Source organism: Schistocerca piceifrons, chromosome 5 (assembly GCF_021461385.2).
Source record: "Schistocerca piceifrons isolate TAMUIC-IGC-003096 chromosome 5, iqSchPice1.1, whole genome shotgun sequence".
NCBI classification, from domain to species: Eukaryota; Metazoa; Arthropoda; class Insecta; order Orthoptera; family Acrididae; genus Schistocerca; species Schistocerca piceifrons.
Window position 1 is genome coordinate 501,029,759 of NC_060142.1, and position 27,881 is coordinate 501,057,639.

Consider the following 27,881-nt stretch of genomic DNA (forward strand, 5'->3'; position numbering starts at 1 on the left):
CACCATGAAAGGATGCTATTCGTGGAAGACATTTTGAGGGCGATGAGAAAGTGATTCTTCACACAGTGAAGCACTGGCTCCGCCACCAGGACAAAGATTGGTACCGACGGGGCATACACACCCTTGTTTCACGCTGGAGGAAGGCCATAAGAACATGGTGACTACGTGGAAAAAATGGTGTGCAGATAAAACACCATTCTTCCGTATGTGTAATTCTCAATAGGCCTATGTCCAATAAAGAGTTGTTGGAGAAAAAATCCGGTGCATTACTTTCTGTGTAACCCTCATAAATAAATAACATAGGATACAATGTGAGCAGCCCTCTTAAATTGTTTGCACATGATGATATTCACCATCTTGTAAAGTCACCAGATGATCAAAACCAATTACAAAACGATTTAGAAAAGATATCTGTATGGTGCAACTGGCAACTGATTCTAAATAATGAAAAGTATGAAGTCACCCACATGAGTACTAAAAGAAATCCGCTGAACTTCGATTACACGAAAAAATCATACAAATCTAAAGGCTGCAAATACTTGGGGATTACAATTACGAATGACTTAAATTGGAACGATAACACAGAAAACGTTGAAGGGAAAGCAAATGAAGACCGCGATTTATTTGCAGAACACTTAGAAAGTGCAACAAGTTTTATAAAGAGACTTCGTACACCACGCTTGTCCGCCCTCTTCTGGAGTACATAAAATGTATTCGCTGTTGCGAATACGAACAACCATCAGCTGTTTAAGGGAACGAAGACAGTGAAAACTTATGCCGAATCGAGTCTCTAAGCCGGAATTCCCGCTTTACTTGGGCGGTTGCCTTAATTACTTTGGCTATCCGTGCACTACCCTGGGCCAGACCCAGATTACCATTATCACCATATGTCTTCGATCCTGCGTCACAACCTGTGGCCATGTTATGTAATTCCCGTACGTGGGAAGACGTTTTAATTGCTGCCTGACGTCGGGGGATAAATACGGTATTGCAACACCTGTGTTGTTAAGAAGAACGATGTAATGTTCCCTTCAGACAACACAGGTATACGCTACACGACAGGCGGCCACCACAATAACAGTTTCATTTCACAGGCTAAACTATTAATTTCTATTTCAACATACAAAGTAAATTCAAAAGTATGACACAACCCAAAAATAAAAATCGTAAATATGGGATAAACACCGAAAGTGAAAGAAATAGCGTCTACAACACACAAGCAATTCGTCTTCTCCGGCACATCTAATTACGAACTTATCAAAGCTTATCCCAAGTCATCCTCCCATGGCTGCGTCCTTGTCCTTCTGTCTGGTTGGACAGTGGAAATCATGTACTGCCAACATACACCATATTTATGGTCCATGACTGCCAACATCTTCGCTACATGGCGCTCAAGCTTAGCACTAGACTGTGCGTGGCACACAGACGTAAACTGTAGAAACCATTTCATGGGGATGGTAGTAAACACTAACAAATAGTTCATAAGACAGATCAAAACGACATGTTGAATTATTAAACTGAACATACCTATTTGCTTCTTACTCTGTAAAACCTACACTTAGAAGTTATGTGATGTATGTTCTTTGCTAGACGTTCCGTGTAAAGCTTTTTATTTAGTGCATCTATTATTTCCAAATAGTTGTGTTACCGCAACCTCATTACCATACACACGACTTAAGCTAATACTATCGATCGATCGATCACACATGGAGAATCGATGAATTCAAATTTAGATTGTATGTTTACAGTTGGTTTCGACATGTAAATTGTAAATAGAGTATGAATGAATAGTAACATCAGTTGTGATTGAAAGTGAAAAGCCAAACATGTGAGAGTGTCGTAAACGCAACTTCTGTTACCATCTTTTTCGCACAACTGTTGATCTCAGTTGCATCCTGCGTTTGCCTCACTCCAACGCTTAAACAGTAGTAAGTATTCCAACCGTAGTGACAGCAGGCGTATGCTAACCTCAGATTTCGTCATCTGGTTTTCCGAACACTTTCATAATTTATGCAGTGAGCAAAGTATTATAGCTGAATCATTAACCTTCATTATCTGTATATGGCGGCAGACATCCCACAAAACTTTATAGTTTTGTGTTGCCACGGTGGGAAACACTTCGTCTGCAGTAGGCATACCTATCAACAATGTAAGCTAGGTGTTCTGTGCAGTGATTAGTTCTACTTTCGTTTGGACTTTATACGTGGCTAACAATCTGCCGGTCTATGAAGAGACTGCTGTGTGTCACAACACATGTTCCTCGGGAGACTTGGTAAATCAAACTGTGGGTCCAAAGCGGTTTTCAGTAAACATCTAAAGCAGCGTAATTGCGTCAATAATCAATATACAACGTTCTATTCAGGGGACCACTGTTGAGATACTTTCTAAATTTTCCAATGGCATTCTGCATCCTGTTGTGTTAAAAGTCTTGCCAACAAGTCATCCCCAGTTACTCATTAAGCTAAACCAGTGCTCCGTCCATAATACTAAAAATCTAGAATATTAACAATACAATCCAGACAAGTACATTCTGATTAATGTCATCTCATAGGCTACTTAATATCTGAAACAAATGATTAGATGTGAGAGTTCTGGTATCAAATAGGACTGCTATGTGGTCTCAATATGCTTCTTTTAATTTTTCTCTAGTTTAACTAGCAATATTTTTCAATCGCTGCAGATTTATGCAGTTGCTGATTGGCAGTCATGTTTAAGATTTTGAAATATTTTTAGGGTTAAATTCTGGATCTGCTGGAAGAGTAATGAAATGATGACCTTTTAAATTTACATATATAGGCTCTACTCTGTAAATTGTTGTGAAGTGCACGGCAGAGGTAACCACATGTTAAGATTTCTTCCCATTGCAATCTCATATGGAGTGTGGACAGAAAGATTGCATAAGTGCCTCAGGGTGTGCTTTAATGAGCCTAGCCCGTAGCCAGTCTTATTCTCATAGTTGTAAAAGACAGTAGTATGTAGAGGTTTGTAGTATATTCCTTGATTTTTCAATTAATACATATCTTAAATTTTGAAAGTAAACTTTGCTGGTATAATTGACGTCTATCTTCAAATTTCTGCTAGTTGAGGTTTTTCAGCATCTCAGTGAAGCTGTCCTGTTGGTCGAAAACCATATGTTTTGAGTTATGTGCTTTTCTGCAGCCTATAAACACTGCATCTACCTCACTATCTTGCTCTGCAGCTCAGCTCAGAATATGTTCTAAAATACTCTAATGGATGAAAGTCAAAGATATTGAACTACTTGATGTGGCAGGAAGTCTGAGAGAATTTTATCATCATATATCACTGCATTACTGTTCGTTAATATGTATTGAACGTAAGTTTTGTTTACTCATTCTGCTACCCTCCTTGTAGACAGGTGTGTCTTGTGTTTTGTTCCAACTACTGGACAAAGTTTTTTGTTGGAGATGCCATTGATATATTATAGTTAGTGAAGGGGATTCTATCTGATTCTGGAGCTTAGTTCAGTTTCAGTGGTTCAGCTGTTTCTCAACACCACAGACTCTAATATATGTAAGTCATTTAGGAGCACAGAAGACTATCACCAAAGTAGCAGGAACATTAAGTTAACAACAGGCACACACAAAAGAGAAATAACAATTGGTACCTTTGGGAATAAATTCTTTGTTGAGCTAGAGTACAAACACACAGCTGGACACATTGCCAGAATTGCATTTCTGCAGGTGGACTAGGTTGGAGTGGGTAGAGGGAAAGAGAGATGGGAGACGGGAAAAGCCGTTTGCGTAGTTTGTGTCTCGGAGGGAAGCAACAGATTTTTTGGCTAGGGATATGGGAGGGACGTTTGGTAGGTGCACGGGCTAGGCATGTGATAATCGGGTACCAGAACCAGTGAGGTACAGCACATGACGAAGGTATGGACTGGGAGGGAGGACAGGATGGAGGAAGGGGAAACTTGGATAGAGGGTGTGAGGATAGTATGTTAATTTCAGTTGAGGCCTGGAAGGTTACGGGGGTGTAGGATGAGCTGTAAGGTTAACTCCCGTGTGCATATGAGGGTCACTCCAAAAGAAATGCAAACTATTTTTGTAAAAATACAGTTTTCATTCTGCATGTGTGAAAGTTTTACAGTGTGTAGATACGTCCTTCTCGCTTGTTTTCAAACTTAGTTCAACCTGTTCCCATGAGTGGCACCATCACAGCATGTCTTCAAGACGGCTGCTACACTTGACGTTCGTCAGAAGCAACATGCTGTCATAGAATTCCTTTGCTGTGAAAATAAGACAGTGGGAAACATCCACAAGAGGTTGAAAAGTGTGTATGGAGATGCTGCTGTCGATCGCAGTAGAGTTAGTCAGTGTGCAAGCTGGTTACGTGATGAAAGCGGGCATAGCAATTTTGAGAATTGTCCTCGCAGTGGCAGGCCTCGTACTGCACACACTCCAGACAATGTGCAGAGAGTTAACAAATTGGTGACTGCTGACTGACGCATCACAGTGAATGATTTGTCATGGTACGTTGGGATAGGGGAAGGAAGTGTTTGCAGAATACTGAAAGTGTTGGCGTTAAAAAAGGTTTGTGCCAGGTGGGTTCCCAGGATGTTGACAGTGGCTCACAAAGAAACAAGAAAAACGGTATGCGGTGAACTTTTGGAACAGTATGAGAATGGTGGAGATGAATTTTTTGGAGGAATTGTGACAGGTGATGAAACATAGCGCCATCATTTTTCACCAGAGACAAAGAGACAATCAATGGAGTGGCATCATGCAAAGTCACCTAAGAAAGAAAAAAAAAAAAATTCAAAACCTCACCTTCTGCTGGAAAAGTTATGGCTACAGTGTTTTTCAGTTCTGAAGGACTCTTGCTTGTGGACGTCATGCCAGGTGTAATCACCATAAACTCTGATGCATATGTGACAACACTGAGGAAACTTCAAGCTCGACTGAGTCGTGTTCGACCAAATTTGCGAAAGCAGGATGTTTTGCTGTTGCACAACAATGCACGGGCACATGTCAGTCAAAAAACAATGGAAGCGATCACAAAACTCGGATGGACAACACTGAAACACCCGCCTTACAGTCCTGACCTGGCTCCATCTGACTATCATCTCTTTGGGAAACTGAAAGACTCTCTTCGTGGAACAAGGTTTGAAGATGATGACTTCCTTGTGCATGCTGCCAAACAGTGGCTCCAACAGGTTGGTCCAGAATTTTACCGTGCGGGTATACAGGTGCTGGTTCCAAGGTGGCGCAAGGCAGTTGAGAGGGATGGAAATTATGTGGAGAAATGAAAATATTGTTCCTAAAGGATGTATCTACACACTGTAAAACTTTCAGACATGTAGTATAAAAGATGGATTTTTAAAAAAATAGTTTGCATTTCTTTTGGAGGGACCCTCGTATTTCGGAAAAGCTGGGGCTGAGGGGAAGGGTCCAGATACTGTGAGTTGTGAAGGAGACATTGAACTCAAACATGTCACGCTCTGCTACATGCTGTGTCTCTAGGTGGTCAACTCTGTTCTTGAGCACAGTTTCGTGGTGGCCATTCTTTCTGGTGAGCAGCTAATTGATTGTCGTAGCATCATAAAAAGCCATGCAGTGATCGCAACAGACTTTGTATCTAAAATGGCAGCTTTCACAGATGGCCTTGCCTCTGGTGGTGTGGGATAAGCCTGTGACAAGACTGGAGTAGGAAGTGCTGGGTGAGTCGATTGGGCAGGTCTTGCACCTGTGTCTTCAGTATATCATTTCTGTGGCAAGGGGTTGGAAGTGGGATAGGAATGGAGCAATATGTTGTGTAGGTGGGGTGGGCAATGGAATACCACTTTTGATACTGGGTGATGAGAGGTGTGCTCTTTTGTAGCTGATTCTTTAGGGTTGTGTGAGGACATGGCATGGGAAATCTGTTTGTGGAATAGGTTTGGGGGTTGTGCCTGTCTATGAAGGCACTCGTGACACCTTCAACTTCCTGGGCAAGAGAATTCAGATATGCCATCCACAGGTATAGGAACTGTTTTTTGGTATGGAAGGGGCAACAGCTGTTGAAATGTGTGGGTGGGGAGGGGGGGGGGGTGTAGGAGGAGGAGAAGGAGAACGGATGGAGCCATCAGATGTGTGGAAGTCAGTATCCAGGGACGTGGCATGTCGAGCTGAGAAGGATTGTGTGAAGTGAATAGGAGAGAGTGTGTTGAAGATGTGGACGAATGAGGATAGGGTGTCTTGGCCCAGAGTCCAGATAATGAAGATATCGTCAATGAACCTGAACCAGATAAGTGGTTTGGGGCTTTTGGAAGCTGGGAAGTTTTCCTCTAGATGGCCCTTGGAAACATTGGCATAGGAGGATGCCAAGCGGGTATCCATGGCTGTGCCATGGATTTGTTTGTATACATTCCCTGAAAACGAGAAGCAGTTATGTGTGAGGTTATAACTGGCAAGGTGTATGAGGAATGAGGTAGGGGGGTTTGCAATTTTCCTTAATGTAATATATGCATCACTCATCATTGCAGCTGTGTGAGTGTTAAACTGTGGCCATAGGACCTGTTCTCATCCCCCCCTTCCCCCGTGTAAAGGAACATTAGAAAAAAAAAAAAGAATTTCTACTTTTTCTTTGCAACCAATAATTTCATTCCAGTGTCACCAGTAAGAGTCTGGGCACTTATTGTAACACCACTGACAGCCTTTACATATGATCAAAATTTCTGCAGGTTTTGTGAGAGTTCTATTGATATGTTTCATTTATGGTAGTCATTGAAGCTTTTACACATTGCCTTTTGACAGCCAAATGCATTTCTTTTAGTGTCTTTATCCATAGCCCTATGCTTTGTTTTATGCCTGTTGCGCAGTAGGGAGTCTTTGCATGGTAGTTTCTTTACAGTGACTGAATACCGCGGGGGGGGGGGGGGGGGGCTCCCATCATGAACAGTTCTACTAGGTACATATATATCCAGTGCTTGCTCAGTTATTATTCTAAAACTGAGCCACAGTTCAGAGTTAAATGACGAGAATGTTACTCAAGTCAGAGTTACATGAACCCATTTTACCCATCCAGTTTATTTCATTCATGGCAGATGAATTACAGGATGTAACAGCTAACAGTTTAGGGGTCAGTTGCTCCCTCCAAAGGAAAATAAACCTTTTATTAAGTAGGTACATGAAATTCCATAATTAACAGTTTTTTATTGCTGTTTTAAAGAGAGAGAGAATGTGCTATGTCATAGTTCATTTATTTTTCTTCTGACACTTTATTTCAAAAAATTGCAGATAACTCATTCATTTGAATAAAATACTGTTGTACCTCACTTAACAAACCCCCCCCCCCCCCCAAATAATGTGCAATTTTCGTAACAAGCAAACCAAATTGTTAAAAAAATGACTCGCTGAACAAATGATGTTTTGCATGACGAGTGAAGAAAACTTAGTGTGATGTCACCAGCCATTCATGCACAACAGTGAGGAAAACATTCAACAATATGAAAATCTCTCATTATTGGCAGTGGCATATGAACCATGTCTTTAGTAGATGCTGCAGTCTGGGTGTACGTAGCACTCTTTCTGCTACTATCGTAGTGCAGCTTGTGATCACAAATTTTTCTAAACTTGTGTTCACGCAGTGTTTTTTGTGTGCAAATTGTAATAACCATTGTAGAAATGCCCTGAAGGTAAAGCTGCAAGAATACAATCATAAGAGAAAGAAAATGAGCTTAGAAATGAAATGTAAAATCATTGAAAAACGTTAAAGTGGTGTGCACGTTGCTGATTTAGCACGCACATAAAGTCGGTCTATATCAACTACTTGCACTATCCTCACGAACGATGACAAGGTTAAGGAGACAGATGCTTCAAAGGGAGTGACAAAAGTATCTAAACAACCGTTTCGTATTCTGGACAATGTTGAAAGGTTGCTCCTTGTATGGATAAATGAAAAGCAATTCCAAGGCAACACTATTAATAAGAACATCATTTGTGAGAAGGCGAGAATGATTTTCATTGACCTTGTTAAGAAGACACCAGGATCATCAGTAGCTAAAGAAGTGTTGAAGGGAAGCCATGGGTGGTTCTAGAAGTGTAAGAGATTATCAGCAACTTCAAGATGCTTGTAGATTCTGAGGGTTATCTGCAGCAACAGGTTTTTAATTGTGACAAGACCTGTCTGGTCTAGAAAAAGATGCCAAAGCATACTTTTATAACTGCTGAAGAGATTACATAGCCCAGACACAAGCCAATGAAAGACTGTCTCACACTGGTATTCTGTGCCAATGCAAGCTGTGATTAGAAAATTAAACCACTGCTTGTTTACCATTCAGAAATTCTATGAGCCTTCAAGAAGTGTAAAGTGCAGAAAAATTGGTTAAATGTGATGTGGAGATCCACCAACAAGGCTTGGGTGACACATGATCTTTTGTGTGATTGGATCAATGAACTGTTTGGTCCTTCAGTGAAAAAATACCTGCATGAGATGAATCTGCCACTCCATGTCTTGCTTGTTATGTACAATGCTCCTGCCCATTTTTCAGGCCTATAAGACCACCTCCTTGAAGAATTTTTATTCATCAAGATCCAATTTCTGCCTCCCAACACCACACCATTACTCCAGCTTATGGGCCAGCAGATTATTTCTAAGTTTAAGAAGCTCTATACTACAGCACTCTTCAAGCATTACTTTGAGTTGACTGAAGCTACCAATCTCACTCTTAGAGAGTGTTGTAAATATTACTTCAACATCGTTGTCCATGTCAAGATGATTGAAAAGGCGTGGGAAGGGGTTACCAAGAAAACTCTCACTTCTGCTTGGAAGAAGCTTTGGCTGGAGTGCATTGTCAAATGTGACTCCAAGGCATTTGAGTCATTACCTGTGAAGTCTGTAGTCAATGAGATTGTGTCTTTGACTAAAAGCATGGAACTAGAGCTGGATAACAATATCAATGAGCTTGTGGAAGATCACAGTCAAGCTTCCTTGTAAAAACAAATTAGTTATGTATCGTGAATAATAAAGTACACGATTAATACTGTATGAACAATTTTCTTTGAATAGATGGCATGAATAAGATAAAACTTGTAGTACTTTTTCTGCATGGAATGCTTCATTGTATTTTACATTAATTTAGTTGGGATAAATTGTTTCATGTAACGAGTGTTTCACACTACGAGTAAGATTCTGGAATGCATTATGCTCACTATGCAAGGTTCCACTGTACATTTTGTTATTCTTTCTATGGCAGAGGAGTGTTAAGAAGATTTGCTTCATAAGTGTTTCCATATGTACACACACACACACACACACACACACACACACACACACACAAGGAAAAAAGCTTATACCCCTACATGGTGCCAGATTGACGAACAGTGCCAATGCTGCATTTCAGCAGTTGGGTGAGGTTGTGGGGATTGTCAGTTAGAGTGCGTAGAGAGAGATGTAGGAGGCAAGGAGAGGGATCGGGTATGGGTGGGTAGAACCCCTCATCCCCCAGTTTCATAATGGACTGCAGAAATTGAACCATTTCTTTCGCCAGGGATTTGAGTATCTCTCATCATGCCCTGAAATGGGAGACATGCTACCCAAGATCGCTTCCACCCGACCTGCATAATATCCTACACCTTTTGTATGTCACTTCCAGTCCCTTGACACAGGGATCTTATCTCTGTGGTAGACTACTGTGCAAGACCTGCCAAATCCACCTGCCCAGCACTTCCTATTCCAGTCCTGTCACCGGCTTATCCTGCTTCATCATAGGCAGGGCCACCTGTGAAAGCAGCCATATCATATACTAACTCTGTCGCAAATGATGCACAGCTTTTTGTGTTGGTATGAATAGCAACCAGCCATTCAGCAGGGTAAATGGCCACCACCAAACTGTTGTCAAGAACAAAGTTTACCACCTGGTGGCACATGATGCAGTTGCCAACACATCCTTTGCTCCCATAATCGTCCTGCCCTCAGTTCCAGTAACCCATATACCCCACACCCTCCATTCAACAGTTTCCCCTCCCTCCGTCCTGTCACCCCCTCATAATTGACATCTCCATGTCACATTCAGCATGCACCTTTTCCCACCGATTTTGACAACTGTGCTTCATATGCATAGCCTGTGTACTTGCCACCCTTCCCTGCCGCATCCCTAGCAAGCAAACTAACTTCATCCTCCGTGCTACTAGCTTCCCAGCCGCATTCCCTCCCCCACCTTCCTGCCTCTCTCTCCCTTTATCCACCGTGTGTGTGTGTGTGTGTGTGTGTGTGTGTGTGTTATTCTAGCTCAAAAAAGGATTACTCCAAAAGCTAGCAAGTTTTCTTTCTTTTTGTGTGTGCCTATCATCAACTCAATGCTTCTGCCTATTGGTCAGTGGTTCCCCTTAATTCAAGAGTATTTTCTTTCTGCCATAACTTTCATACAACATTTAATAAAAATCCATTTCATAACAAAGCTATCTAACCCTAAAAAATTCCTAATTTTAATTATACAAATAGTTTGGTAACGTTACTGTTGTCCATAAAACCATTATCACTTTCCACAAATTCATGTATGTACCTTTTCAGTACATGTTAGCATTCTTTTCCAAAATTTCTTTTATGAAAAATTGCAATTTTTAATCAGATGATTAATTCACTTTTAAAAGCTATTCACACACTTGGAATATTTAGATAGCAAGTTAATTTTACTGAGAATAAGATTTTGTATCTAAACACGAAATACCTGCTTATTTACAACATTAGTTACATAATTACATGATTATTTTCATCAACATTCTCTGCTGTAAGAACCATTTGATATATTCTTGTTGATATTCTTTCCCTGCCAACATTAGATGCAATATTAAATATATACGAGGGCTGGAACTTAAATAGTGGCAACTATTTATTCACAACCGATTCAAGAGTTACATGTTTGCACCTCTTACTATCCTTCAGAGTAGTCACCAGCATTGTGTAGAACCCGTTGCCAGCGATGTGGAAGGTGTAGTACACCATTAGCAGAGCCTGTTCTGTTGATGATGCTAACGGAGCGGTCTACTGCCTGTCAAATCTTTGGAACAGTTCTGAAGTGAATGCCACGAAGTGGTTCCTTCATCTTTGGAATTAAATCAAAGTCACAAGGACTTAAATCTGGGGAGTATGGTGGATGGTACAGTACTTCCCAGCCCCATCGACTGAACAGAGCAGTCACAGCTTGCGCTGTATGTGCCCGTGCATTGTCATGCAAAATGATGGGTGGGTTGCGCAGAAAGTGTTGCCGCTTCTTTTGCAAAGCTGGCCGCAGGTGATGCTCCAAAAATGAGTGTAATACTGTGAATTGATGGTTTGCCTGTGGAGGAATGTAATGCATTAGAATAATACCATCACAGTCATACACAAGAATCACCATAACTTTCACCATATTGGGGCTCTGACCTACTTTCGACTTTCGTGGCGACCCATAATGACACCATTCATTGGATTGGCGCTTTAGTTTTGGCTCATATGATGTGGCCCATGTCTCATCCAGTGTTACGATACAGCATAATAAAGCCTCTCCTTTGCGCTTATAGCGCTCCAAGTGCGTCTGAGCATTGTCATATCGCATCCATTTCTGCATTTCCATCAAGTCATGTGGAACCCACCATGATGCAGTTTTTCACGTGCCCAAGCATTCCTTCAGGATGCGAAGCACAGTCGTATGCACTAATCTGGTTTCGTGGGCAAGTTCACGAATCGTGTGGCATCAATCACTGTCCACGAAACGTGGCAACAGCATGCACTACTTCTTCAGAGACGCTAGGACAAACTGCCCGATGCATGTCTGCCACAGTTTTCCAACCTTCATTGAAGGCTTTTACCTAACGTGCCACTGTTCTGTATGGCAATGCCGATTCCTCACACGCCTCTTGAAAACCTTGATGTTGTTTTTGCTACCCTGCAATCTGGCTGGTTTTCTTGCTTTTGGTGTTTGTTTGACATACTGTGTTACAGATTTTGGTAAACTATATGGATATGACATTGCACCACATTTACTCACGTTAATGTGTACAGTTACATTTGTAGTCTCTGATTTTGGAAATAATCTGTTTACGCAGTTGCCATGGTATATTCATATGCTAAACACTGAGGTGGTGTAATATAATTATGTATGGCAGTGCACACTCATACTCTGAGAGCATTAGCTAACAACATGTTTGTATATTACCTTTTGGGAGTATTTCTTTGCTTTCATTTAGTGTGGCTTAGACCTTGTGAAGTGCCTAGTCTTTGATAGCCATTCATTCTGTCACATTAAATCACTTTATGTAGATACTCCTTCTGTGGCTGTGTGCCATAAGTAGTAGTGGTAGTAGTAGTAGAGGGGTTTTTGGGCGCACGACAGCAAGGTCTTCAGCGCCCTGCCATAAGGCATGCTGGTCAAGTGATCATAACCTACTCCAGCTGAGACAGTGGCAATACACGCAGAAGAAACTAATGTGAGTGACAGTAATGGAAATTTATGGATAGAGCAACCTTTAAAATAAAGGAAAGGCAACCACTCACCTGTAGTGGACCGATGCGTGGAGCACAGAAACACGTAGCAAGTAACACCATTCACAGTAGCTTTCGAGCTGTTGCTCCTTTTGTAGCAAAATACACACGTTCACACACAGTAGTACACAGATAACAAAATGCACACATCCATAGTCACAGCAAGACTGCTAGTGTGATTTTAATTTGTTGGCACTAAGGTGGAAGGAATTTGGTAGTTTAGGATTCTGTAACCTCTTCCTTGTTAACGTTATACTTGGCAATCATAGTGGAGTTACATAGAATCAGGGCTTAATTAGTGGGGCTGCAAGTGTGACATTGCTGTTGAGTCATGTATCAGTTGGTTTCATACTTGTACAAATGCTGTCAACACTCATAGTATCCCATATTGCAATGAGCTGAAGTTAAGAATGGAGATTGTAAGTTAAATGGTACATATTACTAATATTACTAAATGGTATTTCTTAGCTTCTGAAGGGTGCTTTTGAGTTGTTACTCTCTGGTCTGTATTTTGCGAAGTATAATGTTAGTTACAGTCTTTTATACAGGATCGTCCCAACAAATTTCTGGCTTGAGGAGTGGTAAAGAACCTGCATTAAACATTTATTTATGCAGATTAACTTCCACCATTTTACTGCCAAAAGTGAAAAAATACATTTCATGATGTTGACTCTAAGGTGGGAATTACCTTTTTTAGACCAAACCTTTGTTTCTGATACTGAGAAAGGAAGTGCAGCTATTAAAGACTCTGAAGTTCCACTCATGACGTTTGTCATTTCAATAAGTCACTTTAGGCAAATACTTGGTGAAACCTTTTCACAGGCCACAATATATAACAAATGTTCTCAATATAGTCAAAATATTTGTGTTACTTCTCTCTCTCTCTCTCTCTCTCTCTCTCTCTCTCTCTCTCTCTCTCTCTCTCTCTCTCTCTCTCTCTCTCTCCCTCCCCCCCCCCTCCCCCCCTCCCCCTTATGATAACTTTCTTATTACTCTGGGACACTGTTTATTATTAGCGAAGACATCATGTATGAGATTAGCTAAAGGAGTTTGCAGGCCATGTCCTTCCTATACATAATATAAGCAAGATCATCAGATAAAACTGGTAATATTGGCTGTTTCTGAAGTACAGTACTCACTCAAGATAAATAGTGACAGAAGTTGATTTTACCATCTGTGCTCTCATATAACACTTACTGCATCTTTCTTGCATTTGATACAGACTGCTAGCAAGAGAGCTATGGATGGTTGAACCAGAAACACGTATTCTATTAAAACAAGAAAACTGCTCTATCCAGGGCTTAACCTCGAACCAAAGTTGATAGTACAAGTACAGTTAGTGACACATGATCTGAAAATGGCCGCTGTCAATTATAGTGTGCCTTCTTTTGTGTTTTATTTTTGTTTTTATATATTTCAAAGCTTAGTAATCCTCTACCCTCCAATCATGTAGTCGCCAACTCCACAAAAGTGGATAATGATCAGTGTTAGTAGATTAGCATTAATCATGGTTTGTTGTTAGTATACTTTACAGAAGTAGACTGCAGTAACTGATCTACCTGTCGATGTATAACTTGGTTCATTAAACATCCCTGAAGGCTGTTCTCTGTGATGGAATTCACAGATAATTTTATGAAAAGGATAGATTTCTACACAGCATATAGAGAAGGTGATGAATCACACAGACAGGCACAAAAAAAGACTGCTATACATTTGTGCTTTTGGCTATACATTTGTGCTTTTGGCCGGAAGGCCTTACTCTAAAGCAGAAAACACTCACACAAGCACAACTCACACACACGTGACCACTGTCTCTGGATGCTGAAGCTGGACCTGATGTGTGAATGAATGAATAATTTGATTTGATTCATACACTTCACCTCAACCGCAGAGACTGTAACTACAGATGTCTGTTGCTAGGTATCAAGACAGCTATGTCTCTCCCCCATACACATGCATAAATTAAAACATGACTAAACATTAGATGAGTCATTTCTTGTAGACATTTAATCAAAGTTTTCCTCATTGAAGTTACCTAGATTCAAAATTTATGACTGCACCCTTGCAGAGATATTTGGGATGACAGTTTTCTGCATCATTTTTGGTTTTGTTAAATTTTAGAACAGCCCCTTCTGGAATACAAGTGTTTATTGTTACTGCGCTTAATGTTTGTGATGTATTTGATATTATTTCTCAAAGCAAACATAATACATATCTGATATTTACTTTTTCATACTTATGATATGTCCGTGAAGCCAGGGTAGCTTAGATATGTTAAGATTTTTATATTCGTCAGCAGATAATCCGTCTTCAGCCGATTCTTAGGTAAGGTTCCACTAGTTTTCAAGTAAAACTCTATACTCCTTGGTAGGGCCAGTTGAAATCCATCATTTCAACAATTTTGATCATTTATGATTTTGAGATAGACCCAGAGTGTATTAAAAAATAATTACAATCCGAATCTCCTCCCACTGAAGTTGGTATAATTTCCTCCCATTGAAGTTGGTATAATAATGCTGGGTACACGGGTTTTCCTCCTTTTGAGTCTGCGATATTTGCCATGACTGTCTCAATTCAGGATTGCACTCTGCTTGTAAAGCTGTATTACAAGAATGATGATTCTGCACACATCGCTCCACAGAAGTTCCGCACACTGAAGGGTTTGAAAAAAGGCGTTGGTCCGATGACTGCCATGAGTCTGGGGAAAATGATATGGAAATTCAAAAAACCAGGTTCTTTTGGTGTGCAACCTGGTAGAGGGAGAAAACAAATTGATCCGATGCCAGTGGGAGGAGCGGCCACAGAAATGCAGGAGGAGAATGAGTGGTGGTTTGCAAACGTGTATTGCATGGAGAATTGCCCAAACGAAGGACATACCCATGAGCATGGTACATAAAATCCTATGAAACATCCTTCTTTGCTATCCATTCAAAATTACCCATGTGCACGAATTGCTTCCTGTTGGCCTGCCAGCAAGAGAGACCTTTGCTTTAGAATTTCTTGCTCACATGGAAGTGGATTATGATTGGCCATAGAAGATTTTGTGGACAGACGTAGCCCACTTCCATCTGACAGGATATGTCAATACACCCTCCCCCCCTGAACCATGGACCTTGCCGTTGGTGGGGAGGCTTGCGTACCTCAGCGATACAGATAGCCGTACCTTAGGTGCAACCACAACGGAAGGGTATCTGTTGAGAGGCCAGACAAACGTGTGGTTCCTGAAGAGGGGCAGCAGCCTTTTCAGTAGTTTCAGGGGCAACAGTCTGGATGATTGACTGATCTGGCCTTGCAACATAACCAAAACGGCCTTGCTGTGCTGGTACTGCGAACCGCTGAAAGCAAGGGGGAAACTACAGCCGTAATTTTTCCCGAGGGCATGCAGCTTTACTGTATGGTTAAATGATGATGGCGTCCTCTTGGGTAAAATATTCCGGAGGTAAAATAGTCCCCCATTCAGATCTCCGGGCGGGAACTACTCAGGAGGACATCGTTATCAGGAGAAAGAAAACTGGTGTTCTACGATCGGAGTGTGGAATGTCAGCTCCCTTAATCGGGCAGGTAGGTTAGAAAATTTAAAAAGGGAAATGGATAGGTTAAAGTTAGATATAGTGGGAATTAGTGAAGTTCAGTGGCAGGAGGAACAAGACTTTTGTTCAGGCGAATACAGGGTTATAAATACAAAATCAAATAGGGGTAATGCAGGAGTAGGTTTAATAATGAATAAAAAAATAGGAGTGCAGGTAAGCTACTACAAACAGCATAGTGAGTGCATTATTGTGGCCAGGGTAGACACGAAGCCCACGCCTACCACAGTAGTACAAGTTTATATGCCAACTAGCTCTGCAGATGACGAAGAAATGTATGATGAAATAAAAGAAATTGTTCAGATAGTGAAGGGAGACGAAAATTTAATAGTGATGGGTGACTGGAATTCGGTAGTAGGAAAAGGGAGAGAAGGAAACGTAGTAGGTGAATATGGATTGGGGGGAAGAAATTAAAGAGGAAGCCCCCTGGTAGAATTTTGCACAGAGCACAACTTAATTATGGCTAACACTTGGTTCAAGAATCATAAAAGAAGGTTGTATACATGGAAGAAGCCTAGAGATACTGACAGGTTTCAGATAGATTATATAATGGTAAGACAGAGATTTAGGAACCAGGTTTTAAATTGTAAGACATTTCCAGGGGCAGATGTGGACTCTGACCACAATCTATTGGTTATGAACTGTAGATTAAAACTGAAGAAACTGCAAAAAGGTGGGAATTTAAGGAGATGGGACCTGGATAAACTGAAAGAACTAGAGGTTGTACAGAGTTTCAAGGAGAGCATAAGGGAACAATTGACAGGAATGGGGGAAAGAAATACAGTAGAAGAAGAATGGGTAGCTTTGGGGGATGAAGTAGTGAAGGCAGCAGAGGATCAAATAGGTAAAAAGAAGAGGGCTGCTAGAAATCCCTGGGTAACAGAAGAAATATTGAACTTAATTGATGAAAGGAGAAAATATAAAAATGCAGCAAATGAAGCAGGCAAAAAGGAATACAAACGTCTCAAAAATGACATCGACAGGAAGTGCAAAATGGCTAAGCAGGGATGGCTAGAGGACAAATGTAAGGATGTAGAGGCTTGTCTCACCAGGGGTAAGATAGAAACTGCCTACAAGAAAATTAAAGAGACCTTTGGAGAAAAGAGAACCACTTGTATTAATACCAAGAGCTCAGATGGAAAGCCAGCTCTAAGCAAAGAAGGGAAAGCAGAAAGGTGGAAGGAGTATATAGAGGGTCTATACAAGGGCGATGTACTTGAGGACAATATTATGGAACTGGAAGAGGATGTAGATGAAGATGAAATGGGAGATATGATACTGCGTGAAGAGTTTGACAGAGCACTGAAAGACCTGAGTCAAAACAAGGCCCCGGGAGTAGACAACATTCCATTAGAACTACTGACAGCCTTGAGAGAGCCAGTCCTGACAAAACTCTACCATCTGGTGAGCAAGATATATGAGACAGGCGAAATACCCTCAGACTTCAAGAAGAATATAATAATTCCAATCCCAAAGAAAGTAGGTGTTGACAGATGTGAAAATTATCGAACTATCAGTTTAATAAGTCACGGCTGCAAAATACTAATGCGAACTCTTTACAGGCGAATGGAAAAACTAGTAGAAGCCGACCTCGGGGAAGATCAGTTTGGATTCCGTAGAAATATTGGAACACGTGAGGCAATAGTGACCCTACAACTTATCTTAGAAGCTAGATTAAGAAAAGGCAAACCTACGTTTCTAGCATTTGTAGACTTAGAGAAAGCTTTTGACAATGTCGACTGTAATATTCTCTTTCAAATTCTGAAGGTGGCAGGGGTAAAATACAGGGAGCGTATGGCTATTTACAATTTGTACAGAAACCAGATGGCAGTTATAAGAGTGGAGGGACACGAAAGGGAAGCAGTGGTTGGGAAGGGAGTGAGACAGGATTGTAGCCTCTCCCCGATGTTATTCAATCTGTATATTGAGCAAGCAGTGAAGGAAACAAAAGAAAAATTTGGAGTAGGTATTAAAATCCATGGAGAAGAAATAAAAACTTTGAGGTTTGCCGATGACATTGTAATTCTGTCAGAGACAGCAAAGGACTTCGAAGAGCAGTTGAACGGAATGGATAGTGTCTTGAAAGGAGGATATAAGATGAACATCAACAAAAGCAAAACGAGGATAATGGAATGTAGTCGAATTAAGTCGGGTGATGCTGGGGGAATTAGATTAGGAAATGTGAGACACTTAAAGTAGTAAAGGAGATTTGCTATTTGGGGAGCAAAATCACTGATGATGGTCGAAGTAGAGAGGATATAAAATGTAGACTGGCAATGGCAAGGAAAGCATTTCTGAAGAAGAGAAATTTGTTAACATCGAGTATAGATTTAAGTGTCAGGAAGTCATTTCTGAAAGTATTTGTATGGAGTGTAGCCATGTATGGAAGTGAAACATGGACGATAAATAGTTTGGACAAGAAGAGAATAGAAGCTTTTGAAATGTGGTGCTACAGAAGAATGCTGAAGATTAGATGGGTAGATCACATAACTAATGAGGAGGTATTGAATAGGATTGGGGAGAAGAGAAATTTGTGGCACAGCTTGACTAGAAGAAGGGATCGGTTGGTAGGACATGTTCAGAGGCATCAAGAGATCACCAATTTAGTATTGGAGGGCAGCGTGAAGGGTAAAAATCGTAGAGGGAGACCAAGAGATGAATACACTAAGCAGATTCAGAAGGATGTAGGTTGCAGTAGTTACTGGGAGATGAAGAAGCTTACACAGGATAGAGTAGCATGGAGAGCTGCATCAAACCAGTCTCAGGACTGAAGACCACAACAACAATAACATGTCAATACACAGAATTGTCGAATATGGGCAACGGAAAATCCACACGCAAGCCAACCAGTACCAATTCATCCTAAAAAGGTCATTGTGTGGTGCAGATTTATGGCATTATTTATCGTAGGGCCATATTTTTTCGAAGGGACAGGTGCTTCCAGTCCTGTTACCTGTACCGTCACTATGAGTGTCTTTGGTGCAACCACATCATTCCAGCTCCCCAACAGCATGGATGTGTGGATGGGATCATTTTTATGCTAAATGTGCACCTCCGCACACTGCAAATCCAGTTAAGCAGCTGCTGAAGTGCCATTTTGGAAATGCTAGAATTATCAGCCGCCATTTCTTTACAGCCTGGCCGTCCCGATCACCTGATCTTAATCCATGTGGCTTTTGGCTGTGGGGCTATCTGAAAAATGTAGTGTTCAGTGTTCTGATTGCAAACTTAGGTGCATTGAAGCCATGCATTGCCTGACACACTCCGAACATGAGCCCGGAGACACCTCAATCAGTTGAGGAACATGCTGTTTCTCAATTTCAACTTGTTGCAGAAAATGGTGGACAGCATACTGAACATGTTTTGCACCAATCACACGGAAATCGGATATCTGATTTCATTTTACCTGATGCTTTTTATGCGAATTTTGGTCTCAAGACAATTAAAAACCTGTGTGATTGATGCTTTTTGTGTGCTTTTTGGCCTCAGAACAATTAAAAACCACTATTAAATTATGATGCTTACTAACTATTTATTTTTCTTCTGCCATATGTTTTCCCTCTTCTCTGATAATGTTCCCCCCCCATGAACCATGGACCTTGGTGTTGGTGGGGAGGCTTGCATGCCTCAGCGATACAGATGGCCGTACCGTAGGTGCAACCGCAACGGAGGGGTATCTGTTGAGAGGTCAGACAAACATGTGGTCCCTGAAGAGGGGCAGCAGCCTTTTCAGTAGTTGCAGGGGCAACAGTCTGGATGATTGACTGATCTGGCCTCGTAACATTAACCAAAACAGCCTTGCTGTGCTGGTACTGCGAACGGCTGAAAGCAAGGGGAAACTACGGCCATAATTTTTCCCGAGGGCATGCAGCTTTACTGTATGGTTAAATGATGATGGCAAAGCAAAGAAGGGAAGGCAGAAAGGTGGAAGGAGTATATAGAGGGTTTATACAAGGGCGATGTACTTGAGGACAATATTATGGAAATGGAAGAGGATGTAGATGAAGACGAAATGGGAGAGAAGATACTGCGTGAAGAGTTTGACAGAGCACTGAAAGACCTGAGTCGAAACAAGGCCCCGGGAGTAGACAACATTCCATTGGAACTACTGACGGCCTTGGGTGAGCCAGTCCTGACAAAACTCTACCATCTGGTGAGCAAGATGTATGAAACAGGCGAAATACCCTCAGACTTCAAGAAGAATATAATAATTCCAATCCCAAAGAAAGTAGGTGTTGACAGATGTGAAAATTACCGAACTATCAGTTTAATAAGTCACAGCTGCAAAATACTAACGCGAATTCTTTACAGACAAATGGAAAAACTGGTAGAAGCCGACCTCGGGGAAGATCAGTTTGGATTCCGTAGAAATGTTGGAACGCGTGAGGCAATACTGACCTTACGACTTATCTTAGAAGAAAGATTAAGAAAAGGCAAACCTACGTTTCTAGCATTTGTAGACTTAGAGAAAGCTTTTGACAATGTTAACTGGAATACTCTCTTTCAAATTCTGAAGGTGGCAGGGGTAAAATACAGGGAGCGAAAGGCTATTTACAATTTGTACAGAAACCAGATGGCAGTTATAAGAGTCGAGGGGCATGAAAGGGAAGCAGTGGTTGGGGAAGGAGTGAGACAGGGTTGTAGCCTCTCCCCGATGTTATTCAATATGTATATTGAATAAGCAGTAAAGGAAACAAAAGAAAAATTCGGAGTAGGTATTAAAATTCATGGACAAGAAGTAAAAACTTTGAGGTTTGTCGATGACATTGTAATTCTGTCAGAGACAGCAAAGGACTTGGAAGAGCAGTTGAACGGAATGGACAGTGTCTTGAAAGGAGGATATAAGATGAACATCAACAAAAGCAAAATGAGGATAATGGAATGTAGTCAAATTAAGTCGGGTGATGCTGAGGGAATTAGATTAGGAAATGAGACACTTAAAGTAGTAAAGGAGTTTTGCTATTTAGGGAGTGAAATAACTGATGATGGTCGAAGTAGAGAGGATATAAAATGTAGACTGGCAATGGCAAGGAAAGCGTTTCTCAAGAAGAGAAATTTGTTAACATCGAGTATAGATTTAAGTGTCAGGAAGTCGTTTCTGAAAGTATTTGTATGGAGTGTAGCCATGTATGGAAGTGAAACATGGACGATAAATAGTTTGGACAAGAAGAGAATAGAAGCTTTCGAAATGTGGTGCTACAGAAGAATGCTGAAGATAAGGTGGGTAGATCACGTAACTAATGAGGAAGTATTGAATAGGATTGGGGAGAAGAGAAGTTTGTGGCACAACTTGACTAGAAGAAGGGATCGGTTGGTAGGACATGTTTTGAGGCATCAAGGGATCACAAATTCAGCATTGGAGGGCACCGTGGAGGGTAAAAATCATAGAGGGAGACCAAGAGATGAATACATTAAGCAGATTCAGAAGGATGTAGGTTGCAGTAGGTACTGGGAGATGAAGAAGCTTGCACAGGATAGAGTAGCATGGAGAGCTGCATCAAACCAGTCTCAGGACTGAAGACCACAACAAAACAACAACAACTGATAATGTTCTGTTGCAATTTGATTTCATTCTGACCAGTCGTGTTATTTCTACAGTGGTGGGAAAGTTTAACTTTAATTATAATCACTCGGTACTTTATTTCCTGTCAGTCGGGCACCAAAGTCACAAAACCAGTTTTAATTTCTTGAGATGTTTCATTTCAGCACACTTCATTCCACAACAGCTGTTAGTTTTGATATGGATCAATTTATTCCTTGGAAATGGGAAACCTCTTCTATGGTGTTTTCAGTTAAATATTACTGGAATCATTTTGCAAAATGTTTCGTTGCTGGTTGTGGAAATTTCACGTAATTATTGCTCTCTTTTCAGTAAAACTTCAAATATTTTTTGAAAGATATCATGTCACTTGCAACAACTATAATTGTTCATTTGCCACATATATACATTTGTAAGAAATATAACCTATTCAAGAAATTGATATTTTGTTCATTGAGTACTAAGTGAAGCTATGCTGAACCAAAAGCTTGGTTTAAATGGTACAGTACTTTTCCAGGCTTGATCGTTTTAAGGCATTCCTTTGTTCTGAGAAGTATCTTACCCAGCCAGCAGAAACACTGTACTGGCATCCTGACAGGTTTAATTAATTAGTTAGTTTTATATTCTGTGTACCATAATTGTATCTCCCACTATGATATGGAACAAATCAGTTTTACTATTATACACTGAGGCGACAAAAATCATGAGATAGCGATATGCACATATGCAGATGATGTTAGTGTCACATACATAAGATACACTATGTGATCAAAAGTGTCCGGACACCCCCAAAAACATACATTTTTCATATTAGGTGTGTTGTGCTGCCAGGTACTCCATATCAGTGACCCCTGTAGTCATTAGACTTCATGAGAGAGCAGAATGGAATGCTCCACGGAACTCCCTGACTTCGAACTTGGTCAGGTGATTGGGTGTCACATGTGTAATACGTCTATACGCAAGATTTCCACACGCCTAAACATCTCTAGGTCTATTGTTTCTGTTGTAATAGTGAAGTGGAAACGTGAAGGGACACATACAGCACAAAAGCGTACAGGCCGACCTTGTCTGTTGACTGATAGAGAATGCCCACAGTTGAAGAGGGTCGTGATGTGTAGCAGGCAGAAATCTATCCAGACCATCTCACAGGAATTACAGACTGCATCTGATTCCACTGCAAGTACTATGACAGTTAGGTGGGAGGAGAGAAAACTTGGATTTCATGGTCGAGTGGGTGCTTATAAGCCACACATCACACCGATAAATTCCAAACGATGCCTCACTTGGTGTAAGCAACATAAACGTTGAACGTTTGAACAGTGGAAAAACATTGTGTGGAGTGAACAAATCACAGTACACAATGTGGTGATCCAATGGCTGGATGTGGGTATGGCAGATGCCCGGTAAACATCATCTGCCAGCGTGTGTAGTGCCAACAGTAAAATTCGGAGGCAATGGTGTTATGGTGTGATTGTGTTTTTCTTGGAGGGGGGCTTGCACCCCTTGTTGTTTTGCATGGCACTATCACAGGTGTACATTGATTTTTTAAGCACCTTCTTGCTTCCCACTGTTAAGCAATTCGGGGATGGCGATTGCATCTTTCAACACGATCAAGTACCTGTTCATGATGCATGGCCTGTGGTGGAGTGGTTACATGACAATAACATCCTTGTAATGAACTAACCTGCACAGGGTCCTGACCTGAATCCTATGAAACACCTTTGGGATGTTTTGGAACACCGTCTTCATGCCAGGCCTCACTGACTGACATCGATACCTCTCTTGAGTGCAGCACTCCATGAAGAATGGGCTGCTATTCCCCAAGAAACCTTCCAGCACCCGATTGAACATAAGCCTGCGAGAGTGGAAGCTGTCATCAAGGCTAAGAGTGGGCCAACACCATATTGAATTCCAGCATTACCGATGGAAGGCACCACGAACTTGTAAGTCACTTTCAGCCAGGTGTCTGGATACTTTTGATCACATAGTGTATATAAGGGCAGAGCATTGGTGGGGCTGTTTTTTGTATTCAGATGATTGATGTGAAAAGGTTTCTGACATGATTATGGCCACATTACAAGACTTAATGGACTTTGAACACAGAATGGCAGTTGGAGCTAGATGGTGGCATGTTCCATTTTGGAAATTGTTAGGGAATTCAATATTCTGAGGTTCACAGTGTCAAGAGTGTGGCAAGAGTACCAAATTTCAGGCATTATCTCTCCCTACGGAAAATGCAGTAGCTAATGGCCTTCACTTAAGAACAGTGGCCTTTGTGTAAAGTTGTCAGTGTTAAGAGACATGTAACACTGCATGAAGTAACTCCAGAAATCAATGTGGGACGTACAGCGAACATATCTGTTAGAACAGCACAGCGAAATTTGATTTTAATGGGCTGTGGAAGCAGACAACTGACTCAAAAGTGCCTTTGCTAAAAGCACGACATCGCATGTGGCATCTCTCCTGGGCTCCTAGCCACATCAGATGAGTCCCAATTTCAGTTGGTAAGAGCTGATGGTAAGGTTCAAATGTGGCACAGACTCCACGAAGACATGGATCCAGCTTGTCAACAAAGTACTGTGCAAGCTGATGGTGGGTCAATAATGTTGTAGGCTGTGTTTACTTGAAATGGACTGGTTCCTCCGATCCAGTGAACTGATCATTGATTGGAAATAGTTATGTTCAGATATTTGGAGAATATTTGTAGCCATTCATGGACTTGATACTATGGATGGCTGCACCCTCCCACCTGACCCCAATAGTTTGCGATTGGCATGAGGAACATTCTGGACATTTTGAGTGAATGATTTGGCCACCTGGATCGCCCAATATGAATCCCATTGATCATTTATGGGATATAATTGAGAGATCAGTTCGTGCACAAAATCCTGCACCAGCAACACTTCCGCACTCATGTATGGCTGTAGAGGCAGCATGGCTCAATATTTTTGCGGGGGACTTCCAATGACATGTTGAGACCAAGTCACGTTGAGCTGCTGTACTACATTGGACAAAAGGAGGCCAGACACAACATTAGGAGGCATCCCATGTCATCTCAGTGTAGCATGTATTTGTAGCAGAAAATATGTCATATTTACCATTTACATGATTTCTTAGGATATTTTTTCTTGCATACAGTGATTTATATGTAACTATGTTCATTCTTCCCCCCCCCCCCTCTCTCTCTCTCCCCCTCTCCCTCTCCCTTTAAGCAAAAAAAAAAAACACCACACACACACACACACACACACACACACACACACACAAATCATATTGTTGTTCTTAAAACCATGTTTGATTGTTGATAACAAGTGTAATGACAGAATAAATGTACTGCAAAGCTGTTTTGAGTATGCCAAACCATTTAGAGAGCTGTCTACAAGAGCTTCTAGAGTGCACCCCACACATTACCTTTCATGCCTCAAACACTTTTTCCCTCAATGACAAGTTGCTCCAAAAACTAATGATGCCATAACACATTAGTGAATGAAAATAGGAAAAGTAAGCCAACTTGACATTTTCAGCTCCAAAATCAGATACTGTGTGAATGCTGAAGTTGCAGAGCTTACACTTTCAGAAGATCGGTAACATGTGACATCTCCATATAATACTGTCCCCCGTTTAAGTGGAGTACATTTAGTGTAGTATGTATATCTCTTCTTAGTTTGGTTGTAAATAACAAGCCCTTCATTTTTTTATGCAATATTCTATGTGCTGTTATAGTAGCCTTGGTAAGAATGGCTTATTTGCCTTTGCCTTATGTTTTATGATGTGTGCTCTACTGTCAAATGGGCACATATGACCTTAGTTGTTTTTGTGCCCTGAAACAAAATTACAATTAAATGTCATCTTTATAAATTAACAGAATTACAGCTGAGCATAAATGCCTTTGCATGCAAGATGAACAGTCTTCTGTTCTCCTCAGTATTGCTTATTTTCCCTTCTCTGTCACTTATGCTTGCTTTTACATCCATGCATTTGTAAATTACAGTACCAAGATGGATGACCAAGCCTGTCCAAGATGTAAAACAACAAAGTACCGTAATCCTTCACTGAAACTGATGGTTAATGTATGCGGGCATGCATTATGTGAAAGTTGTGTGGATCTTCTTTTCTTGAAAGGTACGTATGTCAGTGACTTGAAGATATCTGTGCCATGTAATTAATTATTCCAACTGCCACTTATTACAAGCAGGAAGTCAACATTGAGTAAGCTTTGTCACAGTTACTTTGTGTACCTAACTGAAATTTATTCATTGTATTGCCATCTCCTTTCACTACTTCCACAGTGCTCTCTATTCAGCTCCAAAAAATAGCTGAGAAAGTTCTGACTACTTCATTTGATTATCATACTTTAAGTTTGTATTCCATGCCCTCAGTATGTAGCCGACTTCTAATTCTCATTATGGGAGCATAATGTTTTTATTTGCACACACCTGTGAATATACTGTATTTTTGTCTTTACAGGCTCAGGATCTTGTCCAGAATGTTTTGCACCACTTCGAAGAAGTAATTTTCGTGTCCAGCTTTTTGAAGACCCTATGGTGGAGAAGGAAGTGGACATACGAAAGCGTGTGTTGAGGGATTTTAATAAAAAGGAAGAAGATTTCAGTACATTGAGGGAATATAATGATTACTTAGAAGAAGTTGAAACAATAATATTCAACTTAACAAACAATATAGATGTGGTAAACACAAATAAGAGAATTGAGCAGTACAAGAAAGAAAACCGAGAAACTATATTAAAGAACAAAGTAAAACTTGGAAAGGAGGAGATGGAACTGGAAGAACTTCTGGAAGAAGAAAAGTTACAGGAGGAGCTTAGGAAGAAAGAGTTGCAGAAGATAGAGGAGGAAGAGAAGAGGAAAAAGATTAGGGAAAAAGAGGCTCTAATTGATGAACTTATGTTCTCAGATGCAAATGCAAAAAATATTGTGGAAACATATGCTCAGAATATTCAGCAAGTTAAAGAGGAAGCAAGGCAGGCACCTGCAACCCGTGTAACACAGTTTTCAACTGGCATCAAGTTTGGCCGACAATCTCAGCAGGGCTTCTTGCCTATTCCAAAGCAAGATGAAGGGACACCATTCACATACACACTACCTAAATTTGACTGTGGTGGTCCAGAACCACCAACCTGGGAAGAGATGCAGAGGAGAGGTTGTTCGAAATATGTGCGCAGTGAAACACTTGCCGAGAGAGCCGGTGGATACAAAGCAGAATTTGCATGTATGCGTGCATTGCAGGAAGGCCTTATGGGCCTCTACTATTCACATTGATACCTGTGCGTAAACCCAGTGTGTGTCAGCAACATTCATGTGGCTGGTATGAGACATACTTGCCCATCACCACTAATCATTGTGCTGTACTTTTACTTCTGAGGAACTGAAACATGACCACTACAGTTTTCAGATCATAGTGTCAGTCTCAGAAGTAGTATGTGGTTTGGTAGACAGACTTCTTCCTGTGGATATCATTGGGATAGTTCCATTAGTAATAAGTGTTTTACTGCTGCTCAATTAAGATATTTATTTGTAAATTTTTACCTCATTAGTCAGTAATTTGTACAATATGCCCTTTATCTTAAATTTATTAACTGGAAATGGATTTGTAAAAGCTGACAGTAATTTTTGGTTTATTCCATTTTATTTTGTTCTTTGAGACATATTAGCACCACTTCAACCACACTATTGCCAATACAGAATGAAACCGTATGCCAAAAAGAGTAATGCAATATTATTTTCCTTTATTCTTCTGTTGATGGTGTGAGAACAATATTTTAAGAAGTAGTGCTAATTTTACCCATTTGGGTGTATGAGTTATGATTTTATGTGCCTGTTCATAGCAGATGTTTACCATTATTACAGCTTTTATACTTTACAGAAAATAAATCATAATTGAATGTTTGAAGTCAGTGTTGTTATCTAAAACTTCTTTCTAGCTGTAACAGATCTTATCAGCCCTTCAGAAAAAAATACTTCCAGTTTGTGTCGTAAAGGCACGAGTAAATGTTGTGTGTGCATCTTACAAAACTTAGACATGTTAACTAAGACACATTTAATTTAAACTGTGTTACAGAATATTTTATAATTTGTCCCAATTTTCCATTGAAAATGGAAATGGTATAAAACACATTTATCAGAGTGCATCCATAAAGTGGGAGTATAACAGGTGATCAGAAATTTTTCATATCAAAAGTCATGTACTGTGAAGAGTGAAAGAATAGACCACCTCACACTGGTTATTGTTGTGAATACCTACTACTTAGGAAGTTGAAGGTGAAAACACTCCGTCAT

At 40.7% G+C, this 27,881-nt stretch overlaps 1 protein-coding gene across 1 annotated transcript; it reads left to right on the forward strand.

Moving 5' to 3' along the window:
* Window positions 1-1,712: 1,712 nt before the first annotated feature.
* LOC124798360 (CDK-activating kinase assembly factor MAT1) lies at window positions 1,713-27,495 on the forward strand. The gene is made up of 3 exons (XM_047261728.1): window positions 1,713-1,928; window positions 25,577-25,707; window positions 26,053-27,495. The coding sequence occupies exons 2-3, from the start codon at window positions 25,584-25,586 to the stop codon at window positions 26,862-26,864; spliced, it is 936 nt and encodes a 311-aa protein (XP_047117684.1). The 5' UTR covers window positions 1,713-1,928; window positions 25,577-25,583; the 3' UTR covers window positions 26,865-27,495.
* The last annotated feature ends 386 nt before the right edge of the window (window positions 27,496-27,881 follow it).